Consider the following 14,764-nt stretch of genomic DNA (forward strand, 5'->3'; position numbering starts at 1 on the left):
AACTGAATAGTATTCTACAACACATTCTTAAATGTAAGAAGACACTTTTTTTAGATAGTCCATTATATGTTGCTGAGTTTCATGATTATTTAATGTAATACATTAAATCTGAAGTCACAATGTAAAATATGATACAGAGTATGACAGTGTTCAAGGAGATTTGAAATTCATAAATCTGTAGATTGATTTCCATTCATCAGATGTGGAAAATTGAGCTAAGCTGTCTTAAAATACCATGTGTGAAAGTGTTAGTCGCTCAGTCATGTCTGACTCTTTGTGACCCCATGGACTGTAGTCCGCCAGGCTCCTCTGTCCATGGGGATTCTTCAGGAAGAATACTGGAGTGGGTTGCCTTTCTCTTCTCCAGGGAATCTTCCCCACCCGCGTCTCCTGCATTGGAGGTGGAGCCACATGTAACGGAAGCCTACTAAAGGATGGATGTTATTTACACTGATAACGTCATTATTAACTTAAAACCAATTGCACACTGGTGTGTCTGCTATAAATAATTACTTTTTACAAACAGGTAGGTGTATTATCTACACTGAAACATGTTTGGGAAGTGGAAATAATAATTACACCAGGACCACAGAGATCGACTGAGACTGTCTTGAGCAAACAGATACATGGGTCCCTCTTGATAAAACTCAAGTTTCATAAGACTGAATGATTAGTCTCCTAATTAATCTCATTTTTAGATCCCCTTAAATGGATTTAAATAGGGTTTTAAAACTGAGGCTTAGAGAAAAGGTTTTCTGGGAAAGGAACATAAATAGAAAAATATTGACTTTTTGTCCTAGGGGAAAGAGAACGCCAAATAAATGTCGAATTTCAAATTGTCTTCTGTCTTACGTAGGACATGTTTTGTGGTTTACCCCTCCTCAGTCAGATTCCCTGGGATATAATCTGGGTCAATACTGAAAATGACTACAAAAGGAAAGAATCATATATGTTAAGGACAACATTAAAAAACATATTAAAAGACTTTCTAAACATTTAGTTAGCAGGGTTTTCAAGGCAGCCTGGGTTGTTTAACTAATACACAAAGTTCCAGAGAACACATGTGATCTTTGAAGAGTAAAGGCTATTAATAACTATATCTGTCTTCTGTTTTCATTTATGTTTGTTGATAACAGGTCAAGAAAATATATAAAATCTATACTATCACAACAGAATTTATAAGGATTATGAAGGATTTCTTTAGAATTATTTTCAATGAGGGACAGAGTGATGAGTGGATAGGGATTTCAGTCATTTGTATGCTACCAGGATTTCTCCCCTTCCTCTTTCCTCCCCTCCCTCCTCTCTTCCTTCTTCCATTTCTTCTTCCTTCTGTCCTTCCTCTTCCTTCTCATCTTTATTTCTTCCTTTCTTAATATTCTTTCCCTTTACCTCCTGAAGCCTAGAACTATACTTTGTACTCACTAGGATGCTGCTGCTGCTGCTGCTGCTAAGTCACTTCAGTCGTATCCAACTCTGTGTGACTCCACCAGGCTCCCCCGTCCCTGGGATTCTCCAGCCAAGAACACTGGAGTGGACTGCCATTTCCTTCTCCAATCACTAGGATGCTAACACTCGCTAATTGATTGGCTCTTTAAAAAAAGAAAAAAACGATTGACTATTTTGCTAACCTTTTAACCCTCAAATTTTTATCATCCTTCCTAGCAAGATCAGCATTGTTCCACACTCTGGCCTCACACGGATGTTAGGAAGGGCCACTAAGAGCTATCAAACAATTACTTTGCATCTCATCAAAGGAGATCCTAGACACATATCACCTATTGTTTTTTCTTGGCTACTGAACAATATCTAGTCTTCATGAAATAAACTGTAAATCCCTTTAATAAAAGTTATCCTAGATATTCTAGGCCATGGGGTAGGGGTAGAGGAGCGAGGGGAGTAGACTCTTTCTAAATTTTAAAAGAGAAATGATATTAATAAATAACTGAGAAAGCTTCCTATCACATTTCAACTATTTCTTTCCTCCCTCAGTGAGTCAGTTTAACAGTGAATGAAAGAAAAAGTCTAACGCAGCCTCTGCTTGGCTTTGGTTTTTGAATCCTTGATTCACCACTTCCCTGTGCCAGATGGGATAACAAAAGGCCTCTTTCAAGGTATTATCATGGCATGAACAGGGACACCCTTCCATGGCCCAAGACTGGGCTCTTGTCTAACACTCGGGCACAAATGTTCCAAGGAGACACAGGTGCTGACAAAGTAAAAGAACTCACTGGGAAGAGGTGCCCGGGTGGAGAACAGCAGGATAAGGGGACCCAGGAGAACTGCTCTGCCACTTGGCTCACAGTCTTGGCCTTTACGGTGATGGGATTAGTTTCCAGGTTGTCTCTGACCAATCATTCTGACTCAACGTCCTTCCTGGTAGCGCACACATTGCTCAGCCAAGATGGATTCTAGCGAGAAGGATTCTGGGAGGTTGGTAGGACATAGTGGTAAAGAACCTGCCTGCCAATGCAGGAGACAGAAAGAGACACTGCAACCCCTCTAGTATTGTTGCCTGGAGAATCCCATGGACAGAGGAGTATGTCAGGCTGCCGTCCATGGGGTCACGCAGAGTTGGAGACAACTGAAGCTACAGTGCACACACACATGCACACACGCACACGCACACACACACGTGCGCACACACACGCACACACACGGTAGGACATACAGACTGGCATCTGCTCCCTTCTTCTGACCTTTGCTGAAGTCTTTCAGTTGGAGGTAGTTCAATAGGTTCCACGCTCCTTACTACTGTAGGGTAACTCATGCAAGTGGTTCCTGTCGAACGTGGCCAGAGTGAGTGGGCGGTTTCAGTCAGTGGTTCTCCTAACATTATTACTGTGATGAAAGGATGAAATGCAAATAAGACCCCTGGAACAGTGAGCAGCACAGAGTAAACAGTCAAAAAGCATGTTATTCTATTTATTCCGAGATCATCTTTCCTTCGATGGTATCCACGTGGTCTCTGGTAGTCCTGTCTTGCACCCAGACAGACTATGTTGGTGCCTGGGTAATGTTCTCTTAGAGATTCTCCCAAGGAACCCCAAATACTTACTCCCTGTGTTCAACAGTGCCCAGAAGGCCTTTAACAGGGAACAAAACCTCATACCTCCAGTGCCTGTGGAGGAAATCCTCCAAACTCTGGTCTTGAGGTAGGAGATAGATGGACCCTCCACCTCATGTCCCCCATACCCACCCCTCTACACACACACCCAGGGTGAGCATTGGAGTTTGTTCCCTGTGGACAGAAACTCCAAAATATCATAGAGGGACCATCAAGAGAGGAGGCTGGGCCCCTGCCCAGATAAAAGATTAGAGACCACATATTACATATTTCTCATTCTTGAAATCAAGGAGACCCTCCCAACTAGAAAGCTCCTTGGAGGTCAAAACGGGAGTGATGTCAAATCTACCCATAGACCTCTTCGGTGGAGTCCATCTTGCCTGAGAGATGTGCGTGCACATGTGGGAGAATCCTGAAATATTCCTAATACGGATTCTCAACCAGGCAAATCAAAATGATCGGCCAAAGGACACCCAAATGAAAAAATGTCCCATAAAAGTGATTCAGACTGCCACTAGGGCATGACTCTCTCTCTCTGAATCCGCCTGTGTGTCCGTCCACAGGTACTGCATTCTTTTTCCTCCTAAGAAACACTTGTTTCACTGCTTCCCGTCTTTGTGGGGATTCTTTTCTGCCAAGCCAAAGGGGCAGGGCCTTGTCCCTGACCTCTGGTCTAGTGTCTAGGATTCAGCTCTCAAGGCCGTACCCCGACCTCAGTCTCCAGAACCAAAGCCCTGAATTGCAGGTGGAGGCCACCCCAGATCAGTCTGGGTCAAAACAGTATGTGAGGTTTTTTTTCCCCCTCCTTTTGGAGATACAGGATAATGTGTTTATTTCAGAATTACTTAAATTTAGTAACCTTAACAAACAGTGAGTTTGAAAGTAACAGTGACACTTTTGTAATTAAGTCCTATTCAGGCCCCTTTTGTATTGACTCAAGGAAACAGTTATAGTTCCACTGATTCATTTCCTGGGGACCACCAGTTTTCCACTGGTTTCCAGACACTCTCCCCCTCCCACACATACACACCCCTCTGGAGATCCAAGTATAATATGTTTCTTTTGGAATTACTTAACAGATTTAGAAGCAACAATGACACTTTTATAAGTCCCACACAGTCCCCTTTTGTAATCACCCAAGGAAGCAGAGTTCCACTGATTCATTTCTTGAGGACCATGATTTTCCCACTGGTTTCCGGACAGTGGGTTTTTTTTTTTCCTCTCTCTTTTTTTTTTTCCTAAACAGGACTTTTTGAAAAGTGCAGTTTCTGTTTTTTTTTTTAAGACATTTATTTTATTTATGGGCTACTCTTCCTTGCGGTGCTTGGGGTTCTCACTGTGGTGGCTTCTCTTTTTGCTGAGCATGGGCTCTAGGGTGTGCAGGCTTCAGTCGTTGATGTGTGTTCTCAGGAGCTGCAGCCTGAAGGCTCTAGACATGGGCTTAGTAGTTGTGGCACATGGGCCAAGTTGCTCTGAGACACACAGGATCTTCCTAGACCAGGAATTGAACTCATGTCCCTTGTTTTGGCCCTGGAGAAGGGAATGGCAATTCACTCCAGTATTCTTGCTTGGAGAATCCCATGTACTGAGGAGCCTGGCAGTCTACAGTCTATGGGGTTGCGAAGAGTTGGAATTGACTGAGTGACTAAGCACCCTTGCACTGGTAGGCAGATTCTTAACCACTGGATCATCAAGGAAGCACCCCCAAAGTGCAGGTTTTGACACTGAAAAGCCAGAGAATAGTGGTTTCCGGGGGTGAGAGCAAAGACAGAAGGGGAGACAGAGAAGCAAAGAAAAACCACCATATGTCAGGGCACCAAAACAGATATGGACCTCGGCAAAATTTCACCTACATTACTGCCTGTCAGTGATTTTATTCACCTGAAAATTGAACTTGTGGGGGAGAAAGTGGTCTCCCCGTCCTATTCCTCTGCCATCTTAGAGAGTATCTCCGTTTAGGATTTTAAATTGCTCAGCTGGAATTCCATCACCTCCACTAGCTATGTTCTTAGTAATTCTTCCTAAGGCCCACTTGACTTCACACCCCGAGATACCTGGCTCTAAATGAGTGACCACACCATCGTGGTTATCCAGGTTATTAAGACCCTTTTTGTACACTTCTTCTGTCTGTTTTTGTCACCTCTTTTTCATCTCATCTGCTTCTGTTAGGTCTTTTTGATTTGTCCTTTATTGTGCCCATCTTGGCATGAAATGTTCCCTTGGTATCTCAAATTTTCTTGAACAGATCTCTAGGCTTTCCCTTTCTGTTTTTTTTTTTTTCTCCTCTATTTACACTGATCATCTAGGAAGCCTTTCTTACCTCTCCTTGCTACTCTTGGGAATTCTGCATTCAGATGGAGAGATCTTTCCTTCTCTCCTTTGCCTTTCATGTCTCTTCTTTTCTCAGCTATTTGTAAGGCCTCCTCAGAAATCATTTTGTCTTCTTACATTTCTTTTTCTTGGGGATGGTTTTGGTCAGCACCTGCTATAAAATGTCATGAACTTCCATCCATAGTTCTTCAGGAACTCTGTGTACCACATATAATCCCTTAAATCTATTTGTCACTTCCACTGTATAATATAAGGGAGTTGATTTAGGTCATAGCTGAATGGCCTAGTGGTTTTTCCTACTTTCTTCAATTTAAGTCTGAATTTTGCAATAAGGAACTCATGATCTAAGCCACAGTCAGCTCCCGGTCTTGCCTTTGCTGACTCTGTAGAGGTTCTCCACCTTTGGCTACAAGGAATATAATCTGTCTGATTTCAGTATTGACTATCTGGTAATGTCCATGTGTAGAGTCTCCTCTTGTTTTGTTGGAAGAGTGTTTTGCTATGACTAGTGTGTACTCTAGACAAAACTCAAAATAGCCTTCTCCTGCCTTCATTTTGTACTCCAAGGCCAAACTTGCCTGTTACTCCAGGAATCTCTTGACTTCCTACTTTTTCATTCCAATCCCCTATGATGAAAAGGACATCTCTTTTGGTGTTAGTTCTAGAAGGTCGTGTATGTCTTCACAGAACCATAAACCTATGAAACAATTGAACATATCTCGAATAATCAACCTGACAAAAAAATTGCTGGGATCCTCATATATTCATATAACTGACAGCCTTTAAAATAAATCTGGATCAGGTGGTACAAAAAATGCAATCATAGGAGTTCTCGTACATTGTTCGTAGGAGTAAAACTGAATCCTGTCTTGAGATGTATATTTCACTGTATCTCAACAGTAGATCGTTTGTCCATCTTACTACACAAAAAACCCAATGTTAGTTCCAGATGGAAAATGTAGACCAAAGGACATGTAGATACAGCAAAACCTTAGAGATAGTCCAGGCTGTGTTCCAGACCAGGGCAGTAAGTTGAATATCATAATTAAGTGAATCACACAAATTTTTCATTTTCCACTTTGTATGTAGTTTAATTGACACTGTCCAACATCTGTTAAGTGTGCAATAGCTTTACAACTAAATAAACAATATACAGAATTTCATTAACAGCACTTTGTTTCTAAAATAAAGTAGTTTGAGCATCATCTCTGTCTTCACAAGTCAAAATCTTTTTGCTGGTGGAGGGTCTTGTCTCCGTGTCTATGTCTGCTGACTGATCAGGATGGTGCCTGCTGAGGTTGGGGTGGGTAGGGCAATATCTGAAAAGAAGACAATGAAGTTTGCCACATCCTTTGACTCTTCCTTTCACAGATTTCTCTGGAGCATGCAGTGCCCTTTAACAGTGTTTTTACCCACAGTAGAAGTTCTTTGAAAACTGGAGTTAATCTTCTGCAGTCTGCTGCTGCTTTTTTCAACTAAGTTTAGGTTATAGTCTAAATCCTTTGTTGTCATTTCCATAAACTTCATAGCTTCTTCACCAAGAACAGTTTCTGTCTCAAGAAACCACTTCCTTTCTCATGCATAAGAATGAACCCTCATTCATTTCAGCTTTATGACTCAGTTGCAGCAATTCAGCCACATCTTCAGGCTCCACCTCTAACTCTAGCTTCCTTGTTATTTGCACTACATCTGCACTTACTTTCTCCAGTGAATTCCTGAACCCCTCAAAGTCATCTGTGAAGGGAGAAATTGACTTCTCCCATACTCACATTAATGTTGACATTTCAACCTATTCCCATGATTCACTGTTTTCAGCAGAATCTATAATCATGAATCCACTGTAAACGGACTTCCCTGGTGGCCCAGTGGTGAAGAATCTACCTTCCAATGCAAGGAATAATAGCTTGACACCTGTTCAGAGACCTAAGATCCCACATGTCGCCGAACAACTAAGCCCACATGTCGCAACTCCTGAGCCCAGGCAGCACCACTAGAGAATCTGTGTGCTGCGGTGAAGGATACTGCATGACCCAACAAAGACCCCGCATGCCTCAACTGAGACCAATGCAACCAAAAAAATAAATTAGCAAATGTTTTTTTGAAAGACTATATCGTTGTTGTTGTTGTTTTAATGAATTCAATGCAGAAATTTTTCAGTTGACTTTGCCCAGATCCAAGAGAGGAATAACTATCTATACAGCTATAGCCTATAATGTACTTCCTAAGTACTATGAGTTGAACATCATAATTACTCCACGATCCATGTGCTTCAGAATGGATGTTGTGTTGGCAGCCATGAAAATAACATGAATCTCATTGTACTTCTCCATCCATTCTTGGATGCTTTGTCAATCAGCAGTAATACTTAGAAAGGAATCTTTCTTTCTGAGCAGTTGTTCTCAACACTGGACTTAAAACACTTGGCGCCAATGTTGTAAACAGGTATGCTGTCATCCAGGCTTCATTGTTTCACTTACAGAGCTCAGGCAGAACAGATTCAGCCTAATTCTAAAGGGCTTTAGAATTTTCCAAGTGGTAAGGGACCATTGACTTCCAGTAATCTGCTGCATTAGTCCTTATCAAGAGAATCAGCCTGTTTTTGGAATCTTTGAAGGCAGGCATTGACTCCTCCTCTCCAGGTATCAAAGTCCTGGTGGGCATCTTCTTCCAATAGATGGATATTTTGTCTACACTGGAAATCTCTGATTCAGTGGAGCCACCTTCATAGATTGTCTTAGCTAGATCTTTTGGAAAACTTGCAGCAGCTTCTACATCAGGTCTAGTTACTACACTCTGCACTTTATGTTATGGAGATGGCTTCTCTCCTTAAACTCCATAATCCACCCCCTGCTATCTTCAGATTTTTCCTCTGAAGCTTTTTCACCTCTCTCAGCCTTCATAGAAATGAAGAGAGTTAGGGCTTTGATCTCAATTAGGCTATGGCTTAAGAGAATATTGTGGCTGGTTGGATCTTCAAGCCAAACCCATAAAACTTTCTTCTTATCAGCAATAAGGATGTTTTGCATTCTCAGAAAGAGACTCACAGACTTAGAGAACATACTTCTAGTTGCTGGAGGAGGGATGATGGAAAGAGATCGTTAGTGAGTGTGGAAAGGTCATATACACCCTGCTCTATTTAAAATGGATAGCCGTCTAGGCCCTAAGTATGGCACATGGTGTGTCTGTGTGTGTGTGCTCTTTTTCTGTGTGTGTCCAACTCTTTCTGTCCTCATGGACTGTAGCCTGCCAGCTCCTCTGTCCATGGAATTTTCCAACCAAGAATACTGGAGTGGGTTGCTCTTTCCTTCTCCAGGGAATCTTCCCAGCCCAAAGAACGAACTCACAACTCTGCTCAATGTTACGTGACTGCCCTGTCAGGATGGGAATGTAGGGAAAATGGATATATATGTATGTGTGTGTGTGTGTGTGTGTGTGTGTGTGTGTGTGTGTGTGTGTGCGGGTGAGTCCCTAACCTGTTCACCAGAAACTATCCCAACACTGTTTGTAGATCAGCTATACCCAACATAAAATAAAAAGGTTTTAAAAAATAGAGTGTTTTTTAGGTGGAGTAGTTGAAGCTATTCTGGGAAAAAGATACAAAGAGATGAAAAACCCAACTGCCACTTTTGAAGAGCCCAGAGCAAAAGCAGGATGCCTCACGTGCCCCCAGCACACAACAACACTTGAGGGTTCAGCCAGTCACCTAGCCACCCCTCTGACTGACCCCTGGGAGCACCCCTCCCCTCACCCCATAGATTTAACAAGCTTGCCCCACCACCTCGGGGAGTGAGCAAGCAACGAAACTGTCATTTGTCCTCTCTCCCCTCAGCTGCAGCAGGAGCCCCAATAAAACCTTGCCTCAATTTCTTTTGATTAAGAAACCTGATTTATTTCTATTGTCTGGCCTCTGGTTGATTTCTATTGATGAAGGAGGCCAAGAGCCTGGTGTGTAACAATTTGGGAACAAGAGACACATGGGGGCTGGGAGGAGGACAGGACTCAGGCTTGGGTGGGGCAGCAACTTGGTGGGTTCAGGTGACTGATGTGTCAGGGGAAGATTCCCGTGCATAGGCCTGGGGACAGGGGCCTGGGTTTAATCTCTGGCAAGAGGCAACACCGGGACCACGTAGCCCCAGTGGAGGAGGCTGGCAAAGAGGCAAGTGAGTGGGAGAGCAGGAGAAAGGCAGAAAGACAGCATTAGAGTCCTGGTCAGGACAGCCAGGTGGGGGAAGATGGGGCTCTCAGGACAGGCCTGGCCACCCCCACCCGTGCATGCTCCTGGCACCTGGGCACAGTCTAGACCCCAGATGCGAGTGGAATCAACTGGGAGGTGATTTTAATGAGTGCTGACAACTAGCATACTTCCAACAACATGAAACCCCACCTGATTGCTCTTGCTACTTCGGTAAAACTCTGCTCGCATCCATTTCCACATCTATAAACAGGGAAGCCAGCCTCACTCAGTGACAAGACATGAAATGGAGCACTGCCCGTGCTGAGGAGTCAGCGCGACCTTCCGAGCTCAGGGCTCAGTCACCCCTGAAGCAGAGGCCAAGAGCCCCGTGATAACAGAGAGGTGGATCCCTCTGTCACAGACGTTGACCTCTCAGTGTCATTGGTAGACCCCCTTCCCAAGAATCAGGAGGTCTTGTCAGCCCCAGTGAGTGATGGATGATCTCACTCTTCATCAGTGGACAGCCCTGAGACGTAAACGTGAGATGCCCAATGCTGCTTGGACACTGCATAGAAGTAAACTATGAGGGGGAAGAAAATGGATCACACAGGCCACAGTGTAGATCCCCTGGAGGACAGCATTGCAGTCCGCTCCTGTATTCTTGCCTAGAGAATCCCCATGGACAGAGGAGCCTGGCGGGCTAAAGTCCATGGGGCACTGGGAGTCAGACATGGCTGACGCCACTTAGCATGCACAAAGGCACCAGAGTAGAACAAGCAGCCAGAGAGACCGCCAGGGGGCGCCCGGGGGCACAGGCTCCCCGTCTCCACGCGGATCCTGTAAATCGGGTTCCGGCCTCAGTCCTCAAACCCTTTCTAATGAGCAGTTACTTTGGCCCACAAAATGTCTAGGACTACCCTGGGACAGAAACTACTAGAAAATATATTGCTGATGACACTGCAGTTAAGGGCTCTCTCCAGGCCCTTCCTCAGATCCGCAGAGTTTTCCGATGGGGGTGGTGTTTTGGGGGGTTGCAGGGGGCAATCTTGAGTCTTTTAAGAAAAGCATGGCTTCCATCGAAGCTCAGTCAGTAAAGACTCATCCTGCAACGTAGGAGATCCTGCTTCGATCCCTGGGTCAGGAAACTCCCAAGGAGGAGGGCATGGCGACCCACTGAAGTCCTCTCGCCTGGAGAATCCCCAAGGTCAGAGGAGCCCGGCGGGCTACAGCCCTCGGGGTCGCAAGAGTCGGACACGACTGAGCGAGTAAACCACCACCGCAGGAAGACTGCAGGCGGGAATGGGGAGGAAGGTTCAGGGGCGAGAAGGACTCGGAGGAGAAAAGAAACGCTGAGGGACCGGAGGAGAAAGGAGCGAGTCAGGAGGGGGCGGCTACTGCCCGGCGTCAGTGACGAGGGGAAGAGGCCGGGGCGGAGAACTGACTGAAATGCGGGGGCGGGCTATAAATAGCTCCCGCAAAGTCGGATCCAACCAGTCTCCAGCTGGTGATGGGCTGGAAGGCTGGCCCCGGAGCCCGTCTTGGTTTCGCGGCTCTGGTGCTCCTCGTGGCTCCCCGGTTCTGCACGGCGCGAGGCGGTGAGTTCGGGGATTAACCTGCGAGGAGAGGACATGGGGCCATAAGACCCCAGAGGGACGGGGTGTCCGAGGCGGTTCGGGGAACTCCGCGGCTGGGCCGCCTCGCTGCTTTTAAAGGTCCCTGCGCTCCTTTCCCGCTGGGCTCCTGCTCCCCGCCTCCTCTCGCGGCTGGATGCCATCCTGCTGCATCCCCGCAGGAGGGAGGGAAGGCAGGGAGACCTGAGAGGCAGGTCGGCGTCACGAAATGCTGCTGCAGCCCCCCGGGCTCCCCCGTCAGGATTCGGAGTCACTGAAGCGGGTGCAGGAAAGGTGGAGGCCGCTTCCGAGGGACCGAACCCACCGGGGTTCAGGGGAAGGCTGGGTGGAGTCTGACCAGTTGCGTTGGCCACAGGAGAGACGGCGGGAGATGGACAAGGGTCGAGGCGGAGTCCGCCACTTGGGCGGGGAGTAGGGAGTCAGTGTAGGAGGGAGTAGCGGTGAGATGGGTGTAGTCTGTCCTAGGAAGCCTCCTTAGAGTCCTGCTTGGTTACAACACTATTTTTTCCGAATTCCTCCCCATCCCAAGAACCTCAGGGCCTCCAACCACTTCCCATCTGTGAAGGGATCCTAAACCTGCCCTCTGTCAACTGGCACCCTATCCTCTTGCCTGAGAATTCACCCCAGCAGAAGCCTCCCAGCCTAGCCCCCAGGACATAAAGCAGGAGAGATGGGAGAAGAGCTTCCCAAAGTGTGTGACACAGGGCATGAGGGTGAGGACGGGCACCCCCACTTCTACCCTTCAGTCCCACATTCATATTCCCTGAGACTATGGAGACAGTGGCCTAGAATAGCTATTTATTTAAGACAGGAGTTGGAGAACTTTTCTTCAAAAGACAGAGAGTAAATCTGTTTGTCTCCACAGGCCATTTGGTGTCTGTGTGCATTCTACATCTCCACATTTGTGCTACAAGAGCAGGCAAAGACGACCTGAAAAAAATACAAAAGAACTGGCTGTGACTTCCCTGGGTCACAAAACAGTAACAGCTGACTCGTCCCCTAGGGACTAGTGCAAGGGATTCCTTAGCTGCCTGTTGGTGAACCAAAAACTTGCTCTGTCTTACCTTGTAAGTTCTGGGTGGTGTGAATGTGAAAGGAGTGTGGGTCCAGCAGATATGGGCTGATGTCCCCTGACCCCCTCTGCTCTAGAGTGGCTTCCATGGTCCATGGAGATATAGGGGACACTGCATGAAGCCTCAGGCATGAGCAGAGAATAGTGTGTGCATGCTAAGTCGCTTCAAGTCATGTCCAACTCTTTATGATCCTATGGACTATAGCCCACGAGGGTCCTTTGTGCAAGAGATTCTCCAGGCAAGAACACTGGAGTGGGTTGCCGTGCTCTCTCCGTGGGATCTTCTCTCATTCAGGATAGATCCCACATCTCCTCCAACTCCGACATTGCAAGTAGATTCCTTACTGCTGAGCCACGGGGGCAGACCGTGGGGAACAGTGGTCCTACAACAATTCTGATGTCAGGCCTAGGCCACCTGCTGCTCTCTCTTATTTGTTGCCTCTGGCCCTTCTTATGCCAAACCACAATATCACTTTAATCCTCTGATGGTTGGTCTATCTGAACTAATGATTAGGGTTTGATGAGCCCAAATCATGATAGACAATGCTGACATTTCATAACCAGAGGCCTCACCTCCACCAGCCCCCAGGTAAATACCAGGAGCCACATTTAAATGGTGTCGTATTCCCCATTGCAACCTCATGGCTTGCTTCAGGACATAAAGGGTCTGTGTTGTGAACTCCAAGTAAAATGCCATATTCGGCACTGCACCTTTCTGACCACAGATACCTCTGATGTCACAGGTTCAGCTGGGTCATCTGCCCAAGAAGCAGGTCATCATTCACCACTCATCTGTGACTGCTTTTGTGCTAGGACAGCAGTTGTAACAGAAAGCCATGATCTGCAGAGCCTGAATATGTCATATGTACAATTATAGAAATTTATGGACACACTGGGAATTAAATGGAGATCGGATAGGGTCGACACTCCTGCAGCCCTGGAGGGTTGGTATGTAGTTGGTACTCCTCTCTGTCATTTTCCCCAGAATATGATATTGCTTACATGTACTATTGGGGGATGAAGGTCAGTGTCAGAAGTGTGAACTTGGAAATCACTTCTATGGTGGCCCTCACTGGCTGGTAATTTACTAACTGTGAAGATTTTTCATTCATATGCAAATGCAGTGGATGTGAAATGAGCACTATGAGGACCAGTGAATGGGTGACACTCCTGTGGGCAGGACGTGGGACAGATGTGTATTTCTTACACAGATCTCAGGCACCACAGTGATAACAGGTGGGCCATGACGATGTTTCAGACTCTGGACATGATGACAGTCCCACTCTAGGTCCTTATGGATGTGGGGGTGGCTTCTCTGCCAAGTGTACACTTACCCCAGTCAATGACCGTGTGGCTTCCAAGGCCAGAAGGACTTTTGCACTTGCTGTGGTGATAAGAGGGCCCTCCTTGCTGATGCCTGGCATCTCTGTCTCTAGGAATGGATTCTGAATATAAGACCTGACTCAGTGCTGGATACTGCACAAAGGACCTGGACACTTTGTTGGGATGTCTGCATTCAGGTTCCTGAACACCCAGCCTTGTGTTTGTCTGTTTTTTATATAATTTTTCCTTTCAATTGTAGTTTTTAGCAGGGCTCACTGCTCATCTGTCTGCCTCTAGGATCGCCCTGTGCTAGGAGCCAGCATGGTACTCTCTGCAGTGAGGCCTGGCTACTTGGGGCTCTCTGGTCCCCTTGGCCGCTGCATCTGCTTTGCTTCTGACATAGGGCACTGCCCCTGGCATCAGCTCTTTCCCTTCTCCATCCTCACTCCTGCTGCAAACACACAGGAACACCAGTCCCACCACCGTCCCTGACCCTCAGCAAAGTCACCCTGGAGCTGTTGGAGATGCTTCTCATCCGTTTCTTTCCTCTTGGGCCTCCATAGAACTTGGGGGACTGCACACTTTCCTGCCCTTTCATACCGTGCCCACCCTGGCACATTCACTCTTGAGCCTTTGATCCCCTCCTCTACCACCTGCCTCGAAGTTCTGGATTTTCTCTTTCATGCCATGTGGGCCAGGCCTTCTCCAGGGATCCCAAGACCCATCAAAGTGGTAGATCAGCAGCATCTCCCTGGCCTTGCTAAACCCTGTGACCCCAATTGTGAATTCTCCTTTCTGTAGCTTTCGGTTCTGTGTTGGCCTTATCAGCACAGTAGAGATAATGTTTGTGTGGTTTCTCCACTTGCTCAGCCTGTAGGTGGTGTTGGGAGCAGAGGGGCCTTCCTGCTCTACCAACCCAGCCCTGCAGCTTTCCTCTGCTCTCACATAAGTGGGGGAGGAGGTAACGGGTCTTCTCCAAAACCTGTCCTCACCTGCATTTTCCTTCACAGGGTGCTCACTCTCTTTGCTACAACTTCGCTGTTGATCCTCAGCCCAGAAATGGAGAGCCGTGGTGTGTGATTAACGGCCAGGTAGATGATTCATCCTTGAATGTGCCATGAGTAGTTGCTCACTTGCTGTCTGACTCTTTGCAACCCCATGGACTT

At 46.5% G+C, this 14,764-nt stretch overlaps 1 protein-coding gene across 4 annotated transcripts in view; it reads left to right on the plus strand.

Moving 5' to 3' along the window:
* The window catches only part of LOC121820202 (low-density lipoprotein receptor-related protein 11-like), a 28,771-nt gene extending 14,815 nt beyond the window's left edge, over positions 1-13,956 (plus strand). The window contains exon 3 of one of the 4 annotated variants that reach the window (XM_042253611.2): positions 13,712-13,956. In XM_042253611.2, the coding sequence (XP_042109545.1) occupies positions 13,712-13,864 (153 nt within the window). In that variant the 3' untranslated portion in view covers positions 13,865-13,956. Of the gene's footprint in view, positions 1-367; positions 6,604-7,213; positions 7,508-13,711 lie in introns of those variants that run through there. The other 3 variants (XM_042253613.2, XM_042253614.2, XM_042253612.2) reach the window with 3 other exon arrangements.
* The last annotated feature ends 808 nt before the right edge of the window (positions 13,957-14,764 follow it).

Source organism: Ovis aries, chromosome 8, assembly GCF_016772045.2.
Source record: "Ovis aries strain OAR_USU_Benz2616 breed Rambouillet chromosome 8, ARS-UI_Ramb_v3.0, whole genome shotgun sequence".
Taxonomy (NCBI): Eukaryota; Metazoa; Chordata; class Mammalia; order Artiodactyla; family Bovidae; genus Ovis; species Ovis aries.